The 19,509-nt window shown below is 33.9% G+C and overlaps 3 protein-coding genes and 1 non-coding gene across 4 annotated transcripts; 2 read left to right on the forward strand and 2 right to left on the reverse strand.

Annotated features, from left to right (window-relative positions):
- Window positions 1-198: 198 nt before the first annotated feature.
- TRNAP-CGG (transfer RNA proline (anticodon CGG)) lies at window positions 199-270 on the reverse strand. Its single transcript has one exon. It is a non-coding gene; the product is annotated as a tRNA-Pro (tRNA).
- Window positions 271-3,710: 3,440 nt separating this feature from the next.
- LOC104716503 (GATA transcription factor 7-like) lies at window positions 3,711-5,035 on the forward strand. Its single transcript, XM_010433886.2, has 2 exons — window positions 3,711-4,298; window positions 4,406-5,035. The coding sequence occupies exons 1-2, from the start codon at window positions 4,077-4,079 to the stop codon at window positions 4,931-4,933; spliced, it is 750 nt and encodes a 249-aa protein (XP_010432188.1). The 5' UTR covers window positions 3,711-4,076; the 3' UTR covers window positions 4,934-5,035.
- Window positions 5,036-5,980: 945 nt separating this feature from the next.
- LOC104719959 (uncharacterized) lies at window positions 5,981-6,966 on the reverse strand. Its single transcript, XM_087468383.1, has one exon. It carries the CDS (start codon window positions 6,812-6,814, stop codon window positions 6,176-6,178), a length of 639 nt encoding a protein of 212 aa, XP_087324509.1. The 5' UTR covers window positions 6,815-6,966; the 3' UTR covers window positions 5,981-6,175.
- An 8,471-nt stretch (window positions 6,967-15,437) lies between these two features.
- Window positions 15,438-17,772, forward strand: LOC147935729 (cytochrome P450 84A1-like). Its single transcript, XM_087469882.1, has 3 exons — window positions 15,438-16,105; window positions 16,230-16,660; window positions 16,911-17,772. Exons 1-3 carry the CDS (start codon window positions 15,595-15,597, stop codon window positions 17,529-17,531), a joined length of 1,563 nt encoding a protein of 520 aa, XP_087326008.1. The 5' UTR covers window positions 15,438-15,594; the 3' UTR covers window positions 17,532-17,772.
- Window positions 17,773-19,509: the final 1,737 nt, after the last annotated feature.

The raw sequence follows: 19,509 nt of genomic DNA on the forward strand, positions 1-19,509 counted from the left end.
ATATCGCATTCAAGAACATTCCACTTTCACTAACTTGCATTAAGTCCATTGGGATAAGTAGGCCTGTAAATATAACCGTCCATTTACCAGGTCAGATACAGCCCACACCATATGTTACGCACTTACGCTTTTAATTACGTCAAAAACAAAACTAAAAAAAATAAATATAAAAAAGATAATTAATTAGAATTTAAGGAAGGGGTGTTCCGAGAATCGAACTCGGGACCTCTCGCACCCGAAGCGAGAATCATACCACTAGACCAAACACCCAATTGTTTGAAATCGAATACATCATTTTTATAAGACTAATTTGTAGGATGTAGCCATATGTCATGTGATTCTAATATTTTTCGAAATGAGTTTGCACTTTCGAGAAAAGTGGTTAAATTTCGGGTTATTGTATCTTATTTTGTCAATTAAGGTCATTTACTTTTTTTTAATGGGTGCACTTTCGAAATTTTATTTACTTTTTTTTTAAATGGGTTTTATGATGCCCATATGAAATGTATCAACCCTTTGATGGGTTTTTTTTTTCGAACCGATTTTTGATAAGTGTAAAATTATTGTACCCAAAAAGCTATAATTTTACAATGAGCAATGTTTTCACGTCTCATCATGGCATGTGATAACTCTTTCCATTCTTGATTTAAAACGAACAAATAAATAATCTAACGTTCTTGTCTTGTTTTGTTTTGGTCCCCAATTTTAGATTTTTCAAATGGGCCTTCCACCGACGGTCGAGTGGGAGCCAGACTTTATAGTCCATATTTTTCAATCATTCTTGTCGACGTACGAATTATTATTAGTTTTTCTTGTTAAAGGAATTACTATTAGTTTGTAGTTGTTGTTGTTGTTGTAATTCTCTACAAAACCATCAATACGACTGCCGACAAAAAAAAAACCATCAATACGACTAAAATATGTGTAGATATTTACCTCGTTAAAGTTATGTTGACAAACAAAAAATATATATATCTTTTAATCGGCGATAATTTTGGGCCCAATAACACTAATAACAGTCCATGATAAACTAGGTTGAGATGTGCTCCAGTCATAGGTCGTTAATACCACAAAATTTTAACTTTGTTGATTATTTTTCATTTTTCTTGTAGATATATATATACTACATAAACGCTCGTACGATGTGCGGGTTTAAAAATTATTGAAGAAAATAAATCCTAAACTTTAAAAAAAAATTGAAAATATAAAAAAAAAAATATTTCCTAAAGTAAATATATAAATAATTTAAGTTAGAAAATATTTGTATTTACCTTCATACATTTATTTATATTTATCTATTTTTAATATATTATAACAATTATTACAATAATCTAAAACTAAATTATATCCCACTAAAACTTTTGTCAAATACTCATCATTACAAATACTATTATCGTCAAATTTCAAAAACATTTCATAACTTATTTACAAAATATTTTACATGCAACAAATTCATCAAAGCAACATTTAATAAGTAACCACGTATAATTTTACTCTATCTTTTACCATTAAAAATATGTTCTTACACCCAAAATTATTTTATTGTTAAAGTATGTTCTTTATCACCACTTATAAAATGTCTTTTAAACAAATTAAACAAAATTTATGTTGCTTTACTTCCATTTTGGCATAATTATAGTTCTTATAATTACTAAAAAAAAATTGTGACATAATTTCTTTAACCATGAAGTTTTTTTTATTCCAAAAATATTTTGGATGAACAATTGGTGAAAATTATCTACTCGATTACAATGATTTTATGACTAACCCAATAAAAGTTGAGAAATTAAAAAAATTAATATAATATAATAAATTGAAAATTAGAGTCAGGATGATATATATAAGTCTTAGATAATTCCTATATACAAAATAGAAACTTTATATACAATTTAAAACATGAGATATGTCATAATCACGTTAAGGATCAACGACCTATTTACTCTTCAGAAATATACAATTGTACTTAAACAACTTAAAGCTATGACATCGACTCAAATATTCTCGAATCATAATTTCTCAATTTATTTTTACCCAAATAAAAAATTGTCATATATTTCTCTATATACCTGGTTAAAATGGTTTTGGGAACCTAATTCGATAGAAAATCACATAAATCCGGTTTGAAATCAATTTTAAAATGGTATAATGTTCCAACTTCCCAAATTTGAAACCGCTTCTCAATTATTCGATCAAGCAGCTCTTGTTTCAATACCGGAATCATCAACATTATTCAGAAAAGACAACTCTAAATTTTGACCAAAACCATCAACCACCGACTTATCTGCCAAACTTATAAAGCTACTAACTATATAATCACTTTTGGAACCTCCATCAGTGTCTCCATCCTCGATTAAATTAGCGGGCTTATATACTTTGATTTCATTTATTGCATCTGATAGCTTCCATTGAAAAACCCGCACGAATCAAAGACCCACACAATAGATCGACAAAATTATATAAGAAACAAGATCAAATATCAAAGCTTTCGATAGAAACATGTAATGTTATGTAGATATAATGTTATTTTCTTAATTAGCTGTCCTATTATGTTTCAAAAATAATAATTCTTTTGACATAACTTATATTATTCTTTTTAAATTTGTTATTCACTATTTATTTATTAAGAAGCTAATAATATACATGCTTAGTGAATTTTTTTTTTGTTCATACATGTCAAAATCTTATTGAGAAAACACGTATAATATAAGTAACGTACAATGGAAAATATATTAGTTTTGTTAATTTTATTTTTTGATTTAGATTTTTTTTAGATATAAACATGTAAATTTTATTTAAATTTGATGTTATTTTTTTAATTATCTGTTTTAAAAAAATATATATTTGTTGACACATGTCAACATCTCATCAGTCATCTTGACATGTGTCATGATCATGTTAATGACTAATTTGAAAACCCTATTTTATATAGTAAGATTTTTAATATAATAAAAAATTAATTCAAACTTCAATTGAAGCTTTTTTCTCAAGACTGTCAATCGGTTTAACATGATTTTTATTTTCTTCGTTTTCTTTGCAGTACTCAGTGTTCGAAATTGGCTAACCATAGAGACAGAAAGTTTATTTATTTAGTTTTTGTGCAAACAATGACATAAAATTTAATGTGTTAGGTTATATTGTATAATTATACGACCAAATATGGATGACACATAGTATATTTATTTTACCATGTAGTGGTTGAGAATCTTTTGTAACATTGATATGGATGGCACATAGTATATTTATCTTTTTGTTTTTTTAAATATAATAAGATTACAATTATTTTACGTTTTATTAAGTTTCTTTTATCCAGCTTTAGAACTGTGATTTCTGATCGTTAAAGTTGACACGTGTCATGATCTGATAAGTTACCAACTTTGATATTTAATCGTTAAAATTAACACGTGTCACGATCTGGTAAGTTACTAACTTTGAAAACCAAGGTTTATATAATAAGATATTTTCAAAACAGATCTTCCATTTTGAAACTTTCGTATTCAAGTCACAGAAAAGAGCAAAGTTAAGTAGTACACTATGGTTTCAAAAATTACGTACCAAAATTGACAAACTGAATTTGACAGTTCTAAATTATGAAGAAATCTTGGCCTGTATTATGATATATTACAAACTTAAAAGTTTGGGATTAAGGATAATTCCAGAGTTGTTATCTTTTTAAGTCTATATAGAGAGAATTTAAATAACTTTTTGTCTGTATCTATCTTTGATCTTTCCTTCAATTTTTCTAAGGAAAAAAAATGAAGTGAAACGTTGACGTGGCAATGCGTGGTTTGATGATTTGCCGCAACGAGGCATTACCAAACAAAGTCTCCCAACTTCACAAAAACCTAAAACACCCACTCTTGCTTATACAAGTTACAAACCCCAATCAGTTCTGTCTACTCTCCACTACTGTCTCTCTCTTCTCTCTCTATCTCGAGATAGACACGTACTGATTTTTAAACTTTTGAAAAAAGAGAATGCAATTTGTGTTAAAATAATATTGGAACACGAACAAACTTTTTCAAAAAATATTTCTAGTGCTTTTATACGTTTATAGACAAAAAAAAAAAAAAAACCATATGGAGTGTGTAGAAACATTTCTCGGTGATTTTTCCGTCGACGACCTTCTCGACCTCTCTAACGCCGACACTGCTTTCATACGAGAAGAGTCGTCTTCGTCACAAAAAGAAGAAGAAGACGAACAAGAACAAGAACGTGACAAAGGTAAAGGCTTTTCCGACCAAAGTACTCGTGTTTCTCCGCTTGAAGGTCTCTTATCTTTTCCTAGTGACGACGTTCCAGTAAGCCCACTTACTTACCCACTCTGTTTCTTTCCTCCCCCCTCCCCTGTTTTTACTCTGTTTTGCTCTGTTTTGATTTTTCTTTTTGTGTTGTTTACTCTGTCAAGGTTGGTGATTTGGAGGACCTAGAGTGGTTATCCAATTTCGTGGAGGATTCTTTCTCGGAATCTTATCTGTCCGGTGATTTCCCGGTGTCGGTGGAGGTTGAGAGACAGTGTGTTCCGGTCAAACCCCGAAGCAAACGCCGCCGCCCCAACGGCCGTGTCTGGTCTCTAGAGTCTCCATCTTCTCTGCTACCCACCGCCGTTGCCGGAAAGAAGAAGAGAGGAAGACAGACGGAGGAAGCATCGTCCGTTGACGGAGTTAAGCAGCAGCCGAGGCGGTGCTGCAGCCATTGTGGAGTAGAGAAAACGCCTCAATGGAGAATGGGTCCATTAGGTGCCAAGACACTGTGTAATGCTTGTGGTGTCCGGTTTAAGTCGGGTCGGCTTTTACCCGAATATAGACCCGCTTGTAGCCCGACATTCTCCACCGAGATTCACTCTAACTCTCACAGGAAAGTGCTGGAGCTCCGGCTCTTGAAAACAGCGGATCCGGGTCGGGTTACCCGTTCGCAAAAACGTAGGGTTTTCTAAATTTATCAGTTTTCATATGCATAATGTGATCTTTATAGAAGATAATCAGAAACATCGTCGTTTGTTTTCAGATTCATGAATTTAAAGCTATGATTAGTGAAATATCATTTGACAGAATGTGTGATTAAGAAATCATGATCATAGTTCACTACACCAACAATAACAGTTAACACCAAAACAACGTGTAACTGTGTAAGGTGCATTAAATATACGTCTGCTGATTATGTGTTTCAGTAGCAATGCCAATGAGACATTATTTTTGCCGATCACAATTTAGTAGACACCAACCAACACACTTAAAAATAAAAAAATTGGTATGAGTCTCATAAATCCAAGTTATGATACATCCATCGTTATTCGTTAATGGAGTAGTAGAAAACATTGGATTACAAGTTCTTGTCAAATAAACTTAATTGTTTAAAACATACTAATCATGAAAACAATCATCTTATTAAGTTGAGACTGGCCATGATTAAATTTGACCCAAAATCAAATTTATTTTTCAATAACACAATTACTACTACTATGACGTACGACTCCCCCATTTACACTCTTGTGTTTGTTTGTTTTTGTTTTGTTTTGGGACTCTTTTGTCTTTGTTGAGTCGCAATACCAGAACCATGATGATATGACCAATTCAAAGTTGTTGAACCCAAAATCAATCCATATTTGTGCGGCTACAAATATCAATGCAATTTATCGTTCTTTTTTTAATTACGATATCGAATCATTGATTCTTGACACAGTATTTATTATTTCAAAACACAGTATACTTTCTCTTTGCGGACAGACGTACAGTGTAACCCAATTTTATAAGTATATATTTGTAAATGTACCAAAGCAAATCCTTAAAATGAGAATTAGTAGTAGGTTCTTGAATTTATATTTTCTGCTAATACAACATTTTCTTATCGTCAACTAAGCGGTCGATTAAAAGTAACACACTAGCTAGTATTGGGTCTTTATAATAATCAGTTAAAGAATTAGTTACTTCTTTAATTTGTTTTTATAAAAAAAGTAAAAATAGTCAGAGTTTGGAAGAGCGAGAACAAACAAATCGGAAATATTTCATTTCAATCAAAGCAAAAGATCTCACAAGATATTAAAAAAAATAAAGAGAAAGAAATCAACGAGTTCTTTTAGGCCGTTGCAAAGGGAAAAACAGTGGAATTATTGTGAATTGGAAGGGTAAACAAAGCATGGCTTTAGGAGTTATCATTGCTCTTTTAGGCAATCTCTTATTTAATTATGACTGTCCGTTAACTTTTTAGCACAACCGGGATACCAACAACGACCACCGTTTCGGCCGGGTCCATCACCTCCCCATCCAAATCCAAATCCCCATCCTCCGCCTTTCCCATCATTTCCTCCTCCTCCCCCGCCGCCGCCGCCTCCTCCTCCTCCTCCTCCTCCCCCTCCGCCTCCCCCGCCGCCTCCGCCTCCCCCTCCCCCGCCTCCGCCTCCTCCACCCTGACCACGGCCTGAGCCATTTCCGTTACCCCCGCCTCCTCCTCCTCCTCCGCTTCTTTTTTTCTTTTTGTGGGAATTGTCTTTTCCATTCCCACCATTTCCTCCTCCACCTCCGCCCCCACCGCCTCCGCCTCCTCCTCCTCCGTTTCGTGTTTCACATTTTCCACTCTTACTATTCTGACCAACTAAGGCATTTTCAAACCCAACGGTCGAATTGTTGGCAGTATTCTTAGAGTGGGAAACGCTTGAAGAATTAGTAGCATTGATAAAATTACTCTCACTACTATCTCTCTCCTTTAGGTCTCGTAATCCAGTAACAGATTGTGAGCTTAGCGACAGCAAAACACAAGCAAGACCGAACAATATAAACACTGACCTTGATGATGATCTCTCTCGTATTATACTCTCCATTTTAGTTTATCAGTATATATCATCGAACTATGTTATGCTTCGACACCATCTCCTTCCTCTCCCTTTTATACTATTTCTGTGCACTCTAACTGACTGTTAATCCTATGCATTTAGTTTAATTAATCTTATGCATGCACATGCATTTTCCATACCGAACCTACCAACTTTTTATTACCCCTTTTAACTTAAAACTGGAAATATATATATAAATATATAAGTATAGGCTCTTTAATTATTAAACTTTGTCCGCATTTTATCTATCAATCATAGAGTGACCAATCTATAGTAATTTGCTTCACGCGCAAGACGGTCTCCACTATACATGCACCATCTACGAATCGATATTTAAAAAGGCTAAGGAAATTAAATCCTTTCTTTTACATGATTATAGATATGTAAAAAACGCATTTAAAAGCGTGTTTGTATTAATTTAAGCCCCTTTGCATTAATATCGCACTTATATAAGTGGGTACGTAGGAGATCATCGCAAATGCATGCGGATGCGGGAAGAATTTTTGTTTTCTTTTGGTCAAACGCATGCGGGAATACATATATATTTCATTTTTGTCACAACATAAGACACATTAACAAAGGGAAATAAAGAACATTATGATCAAAATAGTAGGTAATGTGGGAGCCAAAAGGGTGTTGTCTAACGTACCCTACGAAACAATTTTTTCTTTATTGATGGCTTTTCTTTTGGTTTACGCTATATATTTCCAATTTTGATAATGCCTTCACACGAAAGACGCTTCGTTGTGGTGTTGGTTGTATCTAAATAGCCCCCTAGACTTAATTTAGGAATATACAAATGTTACATTGCGATCATTTTTATTATTTGAAAATGTTTGATTAAAATGCAAGTAGCTCAACCTAGCTATTAGAGTGGATTGTTTCAATGTTAGTATGTTAGCATATCCAAATTCGACTCTCGTAGATTAGCTCTTACTGAACTACGCAGGCATTACAAAAGTCTTAAAAGAGTCAAATTAAATGAAATTAAATTAACCCCTCTTCCAAGCATAAGAAACCGAGATTCATTCTGATTTTTGTGATCTGTGATGCTCAATGACATTAGTTTAAAGGGAAGATAAAAGGAATGAAGAGAAGATAATCTTACCCAGTCATTCTTTAAATCTAGAATCAGAACTGAGTTTGGAAACCTTTAGAGTTAAGAAAAATGAGTGTTGATGTTATCATCGGTGTGAGTTCCATACGTGATCTGAAAATAGTTAAAGAACTGTCAATAGGTCTGAGTCATTTCTCTATTGGGCCAAAAATGTTAGGCCCATCTCTCAGTACCGACTTATTCATTTACAAAAAAATATGGTAGAATTTGGGACAAAACCCAACGTTATATGGCATTAAAGACCCATACAAAGATCTAACCTTATTCCATTTTATCTTGAAAGGTAACAGATATCCGAACTTCGGGGGTGTCTCGATGTATAATTTGACTTGTTCATAAAAGTATTTACCGAATAACATAAACGGACCAATCACTGTCTCATATAGTTTAGAATTCAAACTAAGAAAAAAGAGAGAGTAGATTGTAATGAAAACAAATATGAATACATACACACGAGAACTCTCTAATTGATCAATTTGACAAGAAAAAACGATGGAGACGCGTGAAGTAACGGGAACCACAAACGCACCGAGACGTAAATGATAGGCCCAAATCCAAATTCCATTATTGTTTTATTATTTACTATTTTTTTTTCTTTTATGTCGTTTTAGTTTATCACTTAATTTGAATAATCGTTATTATTATCCTTAACTATTTGTGTAATTGTAATTATTTAAAGATGACGACGGTATGACGACGTAAAGAACGAACTAAGATTGCAATTCGATGTGTTATTGGTTATTACTATACTTGTTTCACTATAGAGTTTATTTATTGAATGGTTAGCTACTATTAAATTATTAATGGAAGTATAGGGCCGGTCCGATGTTTCTAAATTTTTTAAGATATTCTTTACACAACTAAAAAAATTGAGTTTTTTTGTTAGTGTAAAAGAAAATTCAAAAGATAAAAAAAACTCTCAAACAATAATGCTTTATAGTGTAAAGTCATGGATTCCTTTGCTTATGTTCCGGATCGGTATGTGATGAATCTAAGTGAGACATCTTGTGTCGTCTGAATAATATATGTAGGTCGCGTATGTAGTAACTTAGGCATCGACGACTTAGCACATGGTGACAGGCACGTGAACCTAAGGTTGATACGATCGATTATACAATAATGGTTTGTTTTCCAAACTTCCAAATGCATATGAACATGTGAAGTATCGTGAATCGTATATTTATGTTATAATATGTGAACCAATTACAATGGTTTGGTACTAGTTGGAATATGATACACACTGAAATTTTGTTTATATAACGATATAGTTTAGTGTTTAACCTGCATTCAGCTATGCCAGATAATTTTAAACTCTGACATAACACAATTGTCGGGTATGAATTAGGATTCTAGTGGCAACTGGAAGATAAAATATATATCTATGAAAATGAAACAAATAAGTGGACTGAAATTTGAGTTTTCAGAAAAATACTGTTAAAAACGGTGGAAAATAAATTGTACCGTTCGCCAATAAATTTGTTTTCCCTGAAACATTCCTCTGTTCACGTACGTTATAGATAAGGCTCATAAAAATTTGAACTATATATAACCGTTCTCTATAACGTGAACTACAGTACTGTGATATAATCGAAAACAGACAGTTGAGAAAAACTTTTTATTTACTGTTAAAAATTGTATACATACGCTTTGTTATTATTATTATTTTTTTGACATCATTTTTTATATACTTTATATGTTAATATGTTTGTATTCTTTTGTTCTACCTTCTATCCTACGTCACGTATTTAATGATACTTAAAAATCTATTTTAGGTTCTTAAATTAAAACATCTTACATCATCCCACAAGGTAGGAAAAAACAATTTCACAAATCCTTTTTTTGTTAGTTTAATAGTATCATCGTCGTAGCCTTGTGGAATAATTTTCGTTACAAAACAATACTAGTTAAATTTTAATGTAATTTTTTTAGTAGATATTTTGTCTCTACTTAAAACCAATAATAGGAAATGAAATACAACATTATTTTAAATTCAAAACTAATCATAAAAAATACCTTGTTTTCCAATTCACATAAAAAATCAAGATGATACTTCCTTTGAAACAATTAGAGTAGCTGAAAAAAAAGACGGTGAGAGTATTACTTAGTTATATTAAATATATACTATACACTTGATTTGCTTCTTATACATATACTATACTTTTATATTGACAAGATAATGACATTCTAACTTAAATTTCACTATGGAAAATGTAGGCACACTTGAAATGCCTTGAAACGATCTCATCAACTGGTACAGTAAAGCGGTAGGCACTTAAGTAATATATGGGTACATAAAAAGAATAATAATTACTGACAAACCGCCCAAAATTAAAAGTAGATTTCAAGTGGTTGACTTATTAATTTAGTTTAAAACACTTTAAATTCAATCCAACTCAAAACATAAATTGATACTTCTAAAGAGAAAAAACAGAGAAAAAGTGGAAAACAGAAAAGGTTATTTTGAATATTCAAAGTGGTTTTATATATTTTTGTATGTATATTCTCTTTTAAATATTAAGAAAATATTTACTAAAATATATTTGTATATTTAAATAATCAATAGAATATATTCTTATGACTTTTGGAAAAGAAAACCCCAGGTATAATTATTTTATTATATAACTATTAAAACATTACCACTCAAGCATATATTCAACTATTATCTCCTAAAATTATCATATATTTTCACCAATCAGATCCCAAATAAAACATTTGTTTAGCTTTGATTTTTCCAAAAAATAATATGAAAATGCGTAAATTAAAGTGTAAAATCGTTGAAAAATATTACTAGATGAGGGATTTATTGTGGACAAAAGCACTAAATAAAAAATTGCTAGTCAAAGCTCAAAAGGAAGAAGTTGGCTTAATAAATAGTTAAAGGGAACATAATGTTATAGTAATTGTGTTTTAAGGACTTTCGCAGTTTGATTTTATCTTATTATATTAATAGAAGCGAAAAGGAAATCTATGTCACTTAGCGAGTAGCGGTTGGCTTGAGGGCCTTGAGTCATCATAAAACGATATTTTTTTCTGAAATAAAACTAAAATAGACAATTATAAAACCTGTTACGTACTCTTTAAACTTTTAATCTAGAAATACCACATTCTTTCACATGTTTTAACTATAACAATAAAGGGATTTACAGAAAAAAATAACCTTTTTGTGTGTGAAAAATAACTTACCAAAAAAAACTCACCAAAAAAAAATAACTTACGTTTTGGAACCATACTGAACATAAGAAGGGGGTTTCTATATTATTTCTGTTAATTAAGAAACGGAAAGAATTTTTATTTTTTAATATACATATATACGTACAAAAGATTATATATATATGTTTTACATAAAGGTATTTGATTAACTCAAAATAATAGGAAGTGCTTAATGAACGTAGAAAGGTTTAGTTTAATTTGAATTTAAGGTTTTTCTTATGAAAATAAACATTTAGGTTGATATATTTCAGTCACTAAATAGTTTTAGAAAACATGAAGTTGGTAAGAACAGACATAAATACTTTTAAAAGGCATGAAGTTGGTAAGACCACACTATTACAAACATAAAATATATTATTCGACTCAATTAAAAATATATCTAATTTTTTTTGTAACAAATGCTTTTATACGTTGGTCTGATCCAGCTGATTTAGAAACGACGATAATATCAGTATATCACTGTCAATATGAGCTTACAGTGGTCCCACATAATTTGATCATATTCAACTAAGCAATGAATTAATATTTTTAGAAAAGACTCCTTTTAGTAGTCTTTGTAAAATTAGCCACATGATAATGATTCATAGTTTAATACTATAGTTTTGCTCCACATCAGTAGCTTGACCAAGAAAGCAGAATAGGTCAATAAATATTAAATCTCGAAGTAACTTATGGTTCTATTATTTTTACCTTACCTTCGATTGGGTGTGTAATCGAGGAGACATGTGATCATCTAATTACTGTTTTTTTATTCCATAAAACTATAGAGTTCGCCAAGTACCATACATGCACACGCCCTCGTGATACGAGCGTGACTTATAGTTATGACTCGAACTTAATTAACTATGTAAATAATTTTTTACTTTCCTTTTTTCTTCAAAGCCCTATATCGTTGAAACTTATGACTTATGGCATTATATAGACTTATATGATGATCTAATTAAAAAGGTAGAAAACCTTTTTCAATTAAGCACAAATATCGAGAACCTTTCTAGTGAATTCTGCTCAGACATCGGTAAAATTTTGGTTTATCAGCGTCGGGTCCTTTGTCTTTTTTTTGTTTCTATTTACTTGCCTTGTTTTCTTTTAATTATGTGTTGGTGCCTATCTCAATCAATCATTCTCCCTCAGTTTCATCCTCAAGTCTCCTCTCCTTGTTGAAAAGTCTTTTTATCCGATACTCATCCAAAGTCAGACGGCGAGGAATCGCTCTGCTGACCTTCAGCCCGAATCAACCCCTCTCCCCAAATCCCATGATGCGGCTAGTAGATCTGACCCCTCTTTCAGTAAACAAATCCGAACAAATCCTTGCCTTGCCTGAATTTCTATGTCCGGGGTGTAAGACGACAACTCTCGATGGTGTCGCCTTCTGGCTAAGAAACTCATGTCCGCGAGAAGTTGAGATAACGAAGCTACTTTTTCTACTTTTCAATCCCTCTCCCACCGCGAAGCCTAAGGACTCCAGATCTCTGCTGTCCATGCCCCTCCCGGTGTCCAGTGGATCCAGTCGGAAAAGCTACTTGTCACCACACCGCCTTTCCATCGCCACCCCCTGCTTAACTGGTGGTTTCCTAGGGTTTCTGTTAATGGATCTGTATCCATTGTTAGGCTCAGTAACCTCATCTCGGCCCACTACCAAAGCCAACGATCCCTGTTTCCATCTTTTGAGGCCCAGGTCTGTATTTTCATTTTCCACACGAACGTTTGTCCTTGTGATGCATCCGTTCAATCATATTAAATGCCTGCTGCCGGTTTCTCTTTGGTCGTTGCTTGATGCGTATGTGAAGTTGCTGTTCCATTGTCGACAATGCTTGCTTAGTGTTAGAATTTATCTACCTAGACCTGTTATTGAGAAGCTTAAGTCAAGTTCCAGTTCTTTAGTATCAATAGTCTCTGCTGGATCAAGTCGAGTTTCCCTTGGTAGCAGAATGTTGGTGTCTTCAGAACTGCTTGATAAATCTGTTTGTCGAGGTCAGCTTAGTAGCTTTGTTCGAATGCCGGTCTTGTATAACCATAGTTATGAATCGGATCCGATAGCTTGCTTGAACCCCTTGCTTAAACCCTTTGACCCCCTGTACCACCTATCACCAGTAGATCGATTGCTTGGGTCTGTTGAAACTTTCCAGGACCAAACTGACTACAAGCTTTGTGTGGAATTCATTTACCTCCATTGCCATGTGAGGGATGACCCACCTGCTTTGTTACAGTTTGACACCCTCTTCCTGCGATCCCCGATTATAGCTTCATCTACAACTATGAGGTATGTTCTTCAAAGCTTTAAGTATCCCATGCGATTGAACCCTCTCAGGTTGGCGACAAAAATCATTGAACCCTTGTACCACCGACTGCCATTAGATCGAAAGCTTGGGTCTGTTTCCACTTTCTAGAGCCAAACTGATTACAAGCTTTGTGTGGATTTCATTTACCTCTATTGCCATGAGAGAGATGACCCACCTGCTTTGTTATGTTTTGATACCCTCTGCCTTCGATCCCCGAATACAGCTTCATCTACAACCATGAAGTTTGCTCTTCAAAGCTTAAACTATCCCATGCTCTTGAACCCTTTTAGGTTGGCGGAAAAACCCTCAAGCGTTTCCTCTGTGGAACACCCTTTTAAAAGCTCATCGGTGCCATCCGCTAGACTTGCTTATGACCACCTGTAGGTCGAGGATTTCGTGAAGCCTGACTTCAAGAACGAATCCGTCTTGGTTCTAATAGACTTCTCAAAACCTTTTCAATATGAAAATCATTTTGTTAAGCTCATGGAGCCGCTATTTTTAATTCTCTATGTCTATTTGGTTTTATGTTGTAAGAATCCAACCCTTTATAGGTTTTAATTTGAATGAAAATTCATGTCCAAAAAAAATAGACTTGTATGATGAAATTTAGAATTATCAAATTCACGACGGACCGTTGTTGAAGGATCTTATATAGAGGAGTTGATGGATCAGATTTTCAAAATTGGTTACTATAAATATCTTAAGTACCAAAATATCTAACTTTTCAAATGTCTTAGGGATCAATATAGATGTCGGTTATAACAAACAAGCCTGAGATTTATATTAAAGGGATAATGATTAAGAAGTATTACAAGCGAACGTGTAGCTAGAGAAACATAACATGTAGTAGCTAGAGAGTTTCAGATTAGGCCACTTGTCTTTTAGCATTTTGTTTAATTTTAAAAGTTGTGTTAGTTTTACATATATGCTCTAATACTTGTGGTAATAATAATAAAAAACTCTAATACTTGAACTGTTGGTCAAAATCTTGTGTAGTTCTTTTGATGCAGTGCCAGCGGAAGCCTGTGAGTCACGACAAAATAAAATTATGTATAAAGGAATCTTAATTATTAGTTTATGATGTCTAAGACTTAGAGCTACTAGGTTAATTATATTAATTAATCGACCTTCTGTAACGTACTCACTGCTAGTGGTCAGTCTCTTTCTAAGATTTAGTACTACTAGACTATGTGTATTTGTACGTTTGCACAATTTACACTTACACTGAGTGGATCTTTTTAGTAACGTTGTTTTGATCAATTGAAGAGTGGACATTTCATCAAATTTTCAAAAAAAAAAACAGAAAAGAAAAGTGGACGTTTCCATATATATATTGTCCGTCAAACCAAATCACGACTGTCATTTAACATACAAAGTAGTACAAATTTAATAAATGTAACTATTTATTTTTGTGGTGAGCTGATTCAAGTAATCTAATTACTATAAAATGTGCTTAAAACATTTTTTTTTTGTTGAGATTTTATGCATTTAAAACCTAACTGAAAATTCAAATTTAAGAGACCTATTGATGATAATAACATTATTAATTATAGTTTACTTTCATTTTCTTTTTCTTCGTTTATAAGAAAGGAGTTGGTGACAAGTCTTGATTTCATTTATTTAAGTAAATAAAAATGGTGAACTTCTGTAATTTGTTAAAATTTTAATAATTTAGCCACTTTAGTAATCATGTTTTTAATTTTTTTTTTCCAAAAAAAGAAATAATTCTTATTTAAAATTATAATGATAAATTGAGGAAAATGCATTTATATTACCAATTATTTTAGCCAAGCTGTGTAACTGTGTTTATGTTTTCACTAGTTAATTACCACGAATGATTCATCATATATGCTCGAACTCAGAAAATACCAGAATCCTGGTACATGCTAGTATTTATTTTCCAATGCATTTAATTCCACACGAAGGTTTTACTATTTATTTCATATCTTAAACAAAAATAAATAAACGGTGTATATATAATGATGGATGACGAAAATTAAGTCCCACTAGATAATACAAATATGTCAATAAAAGGGGCCACAATTTGATTATAAAACCCATCTCTCTAATCACATCCCAAAATGGCGAACTTTACCTCCTGAGCCCTTCCAGGACCAAAAGAAAAACATTTTAGCAAAAAAACAAATTCCAAAAAATCCATTATGGAGTCTGCCTTATCACAAACACTAAGCAAAGTATCAGATCCCACGACGGCTTTTCTCATCGTCGTCACTCTTTTCATATTCATCGGTCTCATCATACAACGACGAAGGCCTCCGTTTCCTCCCGGTCCACGAGGTTGGCCCATCATAGGCAATATGTTTATGATGGACCAACTCACCCACCGTGGTTTAGCCAATCTAGCTAAAAAATACGGCGGCTTGTGCCATCTCCGCATGGGATTCCTTCATATGTACGCCGTGTCATCACCGGACGTGGCTCGACAAGTCCTTCAAGTACAGGATAGCGTATTCTCGAACCGGCCTGCAACTATAGCTATAAGCTATTTGACTTACGACCGAGCGGACATGGCTTTTGCTCACTACGGACCGTTTTGGAGACAGATGAGAAAAGTGTGTGTCATGAAGGTGTTTAGCCGTAAACGAGCTGAGTCATGGGCTTCCGTTCGAGATGAAGTGGACAAAATGGTCCGGTCGGTCTCTTGTAACGTTGGTAAGCTAGCTCGCATATTTACTCTTGTTACGTGCGGTCATGTATATATATATATATAACGTAAAAAACTCAATTTGTTTTTGTTTGTTATGTATTTTAACATCTAGCCAAAAAAAAATTGTAGGTAATTCAATAAACGTCGGGGAGCAAATTTTCGCGCTGACCCGCAATATAACTTACCGGGCAGCGTTCGGGTCAGCTTGCGAAAATGGACAAGACGAGTTCATAAGAATCTTGCAAGAATTCTCTAAGCTTTTTGGAGCCTTCAACGTAGCAGATTTCATACCTTATTTCGGGTGGATTGATCCGCAAGGGATAAACAAGAGGCTGGTGAAGGCCCGTAACGACCTAGACGGATTTATTGACGATATTATCGATGAACATATGAAAAAGAAAGAGAATCAAAACACTGTGGATGATGGAGATGTTGTGGATACCGATATGGTTGATGATCTTCTTGCCTTCTACAGCGAAGAGGCCAAATTAGTGAGCGAGGCAACGGATCTTCAGAATTCCATCAAACTTACCCGTGACAATATCAAAGCAATTATCATGGTAATTATATTTCAAAACGCACTTACAATCATGATTCTTAATGTGTTACGTAATAATAATACTTATCCATTAACCAGTTATTTTCTTTAAAGTACCTTTTTCTATATTAGGAAAGCAATTTTGCTAATTTACAAGTAGACAAAAAAATGAGAAATCAGTGAAGAGGCAAAAATTGAAGAGAGAGAAATAAATATAAGGGAATATAGTTACAAAATATTTAAATTGATTTTATTTGATTTGATTTTAATAGGACGTTATGTTTGGAGGAACGGAAACGGTAGCGTCGGCGATAGAGTGGGCCTTAACGGAGTTATTACGGAGCCCGGAGGATCTGAAACGGGTCCAACAAGAACTCGCGGAAGTTGTCGGACTTGACCGGCGAGTTGAAGAAACAGACATCGAAAAGTTGACTTTTCTCAAGTGCACACTCAAAGAAACCCTAAGGATGCACCCACCGATCCCACTCCTCCTCCACGAAACCGCGGAGGACACTAGTATCGACGGTTTCTTCGTTCCCAAGAAATCTCGTGTGATGATCAACGCGTTTGCGATTGGACGCGACCCGAAATCTTGGGTTGATCCGGAGACGTTTAGACCGTCGCGGTTTTTGGAAGCGGGCGTACCGGATTTCAAGGGGAGTAATTTCGAGTTTATACCGTTCGGGTCGGGTCGTAGATCGTGCCCGGGTATGCAACTAGGGTTATACGCGCTTGAGTTAGCCGTGGCTCATATATTACATTGCTTCACGTGGAAATTACCTGATGGGATGAAACCAAGTGAGCTTGACATGAATGATGTGTTCGGTCTCACTGCTCCTAAAGCCACGCGTCTTTTCGCTGTGCCGACCACGCGCCTTATATGTGCTCTTTAAGTTGTGGTTCAAACAACGTGGCACGAGTTTGGTGTGAGAAGCTGATGAAAAGTTGAAAATTGCCCCGACGAATTGTGGATGTTACATCTTATGTATGTATGTATGTATACATATCTATCTACACGTGTATTCTGGATGGAAACATAAGTGGCTCTTTGTTTCGCTTTGTTTTTTCTTTTGTGGGGATTTTTCCGTGAATGAAATGTAAACCGGTAAACAATAAGATTCTTTTCGCAGATAACTTTGCATGTTACAGAGATCTTGAATTTGTTGGAAGTTTAAAGTTTTAAATACTCCATTGCCATTGGCAATATCGTAATGAGAACTTCTACTTTTAAAATTTATTTTATAGTTATTTTCACTTTTAGTCTTATATATGGGTGTAATTTCTAGGGTTGAGCATAAAACTGAGTTTAAGCCTTAAGTTAATTGAAAAGCTAATGATTATAGGTTTTCCTTATGTATGCCATTTGTGTGACTTTTTTTTTTTGGGGTAGAATTGGACACCTTAGATACTACAGCGAAATGCACCTAACACCTATGTATGTATTACTTGCGTTATTCTAACACCGTCCATAATCAGAATTTCTAGATTGATAATGTCAAAGTTGACATCGAAACTAGATACTTATAAGTTATAATAACCTGAATGCATCAAGTATCAATCACAACTTCAACTACCGTGACGAAAAAAATCAATAAACTACGATCACTTTGTTACATTTTCCGTAGCTACACACGTATCACATTCATATACACATGCGCATGTACCCTACGTGGACTCAGGAATATCACGAATAAATTATTTTACTATCATCAGTGCCATAAATATATGTCTCCAGCAAAATTTCTACCGAATACACAAAATCCAAAAGATAATTAAGACTGTAACAACTAACTAGCTAGGTGCCTCCTTCTTTTCTGTTTGGTGGAAACATAAGAAAATGACGGTTTTATAGACTAGTAATGAGTTGTGAAAATGAAGCAGACATCGCTAAAATTAGCTCGAAGCCAAAGGTAACAATTAAAGCCTTTAAAGACTGCAGTAATGTAAGTATGTACGGCACATATTTGCAAAGGGGTTGCTTCGAGTAGGGTTTCTCTTGTCTTGTAGAGAAGACAGCTTCTCGACCCATCAAGTCCTCGCAACATTTATTTTTACCAAATAATTGACATTGCGTTTGAATTTTTTTTAATCATTTCTCATAAAGAGTTTTGTACTTGTGATTGTGGGGAAAACTAATTGAGTCATATACGACCCCATATCCATTACAACTTTGGTTGGTGGTCGCTTAGATTTTATGAGATAAATGCAGTGATGGATGGTTTAAAATAGATTTTATGAAAGAAAATGTGGTGACGCATGGTTTGATGTATGTTTTATGAAAGAAATGAGGTGATGCTTTTGAAAAAATAAAATAAAAAATGAGGTGATGCATGCTTGAAATTGTAAATAAATAAATCTATTGGATTTTTTTTATGTACAACTGAATTTATTATAACTTGGATGCATGAGCATGCAGTGAACCACATACCATTGAAACCCACGACACAGAGGCGATAGTAGTCCACCTAAAACATTACTTCTATTTGTCTAACTAAACATTATTTCATTCGTACGTGACTTTAATTAATACGCTAACTCGATTTTGCCTCGAAAAAAATAGTCTCGAACTTCTAGTCGCTTCGTTTCAGACAATAAATACAGACATCAGAATGCACATTTTCAATTTTGACGATAAAAGGGAGCAAGAATGGTAGCTAAATTAAAAGACCAGCATGGTCAGCTAAAACGGGTGACATGTGGTGGTTGATTCGGCACGACGACGTTATAATTATTTACAACGCAGAGCAGAGGTTGTCCTCTTTCACCGACGTCGAAGAACGTTCAAACCAAGACATTGATAATTAACAAACAAACAAAAACCCTTAATGTCTACGTTCAATTAGTGATCTATTTTTATTTTTTTTGCGGTCT

This window comes from Camelina sativa, chromosome 10 (assembly GCF_030686135.1).
Source record: "Camelina sativa cultivar CO46 ecotype springtype chromosome 10, ASM3068613v1".
Classification (NCBI taxonomy): Eukaryota; Viridiplantae; Streptophyta; class Magnoliopsida; order Brassicales; family Brassicaceae; genus Camelina; species Camelina sativa.

Coding starts and splice junctions, on each gene's coding strand:
- LOC104716503 (XM_010433886.2), top strand. CDS start 4,077: ATGGAGTGTGTAGAAACATTTCTCGGTGATTTTTCCGTCGACGACCTT. Junction 4,299..4,405: donor TTCCTAGTGACGACGTTCCA/GTAAGCCCACTT, acceptor TACTCTGTCAAG/GTTGGTGATTTGGAGGACCT.
- LOC104719959 (XM_087468383.1), bottom strand. CDS start 6,814: ATGGAGAGTATAATACGAGAGAGATCATCATCAAGGTCAGTGTTTATA.
- LOC147935729 (XM_087469882.1), top strand. CDS start 15,595: ATGGAGTCTGCCTTATCACAAACACTAAGCAAAGTATCAGATCCCACG. Junction 16,106..16,229: donor GTCGGTCTCTTGTAACGTTG/GTAAGCTAGCTC, acceptor AAAAAATTGTAG/GTAATTCAATAAACGTCGGG. Junction 16,661..16,910: donor ATATCAAAGCAATTATCATG/GTAATTATATTT, acceptor TGATTTTAATAG/GACGTTATGTTTGGAGGAAC.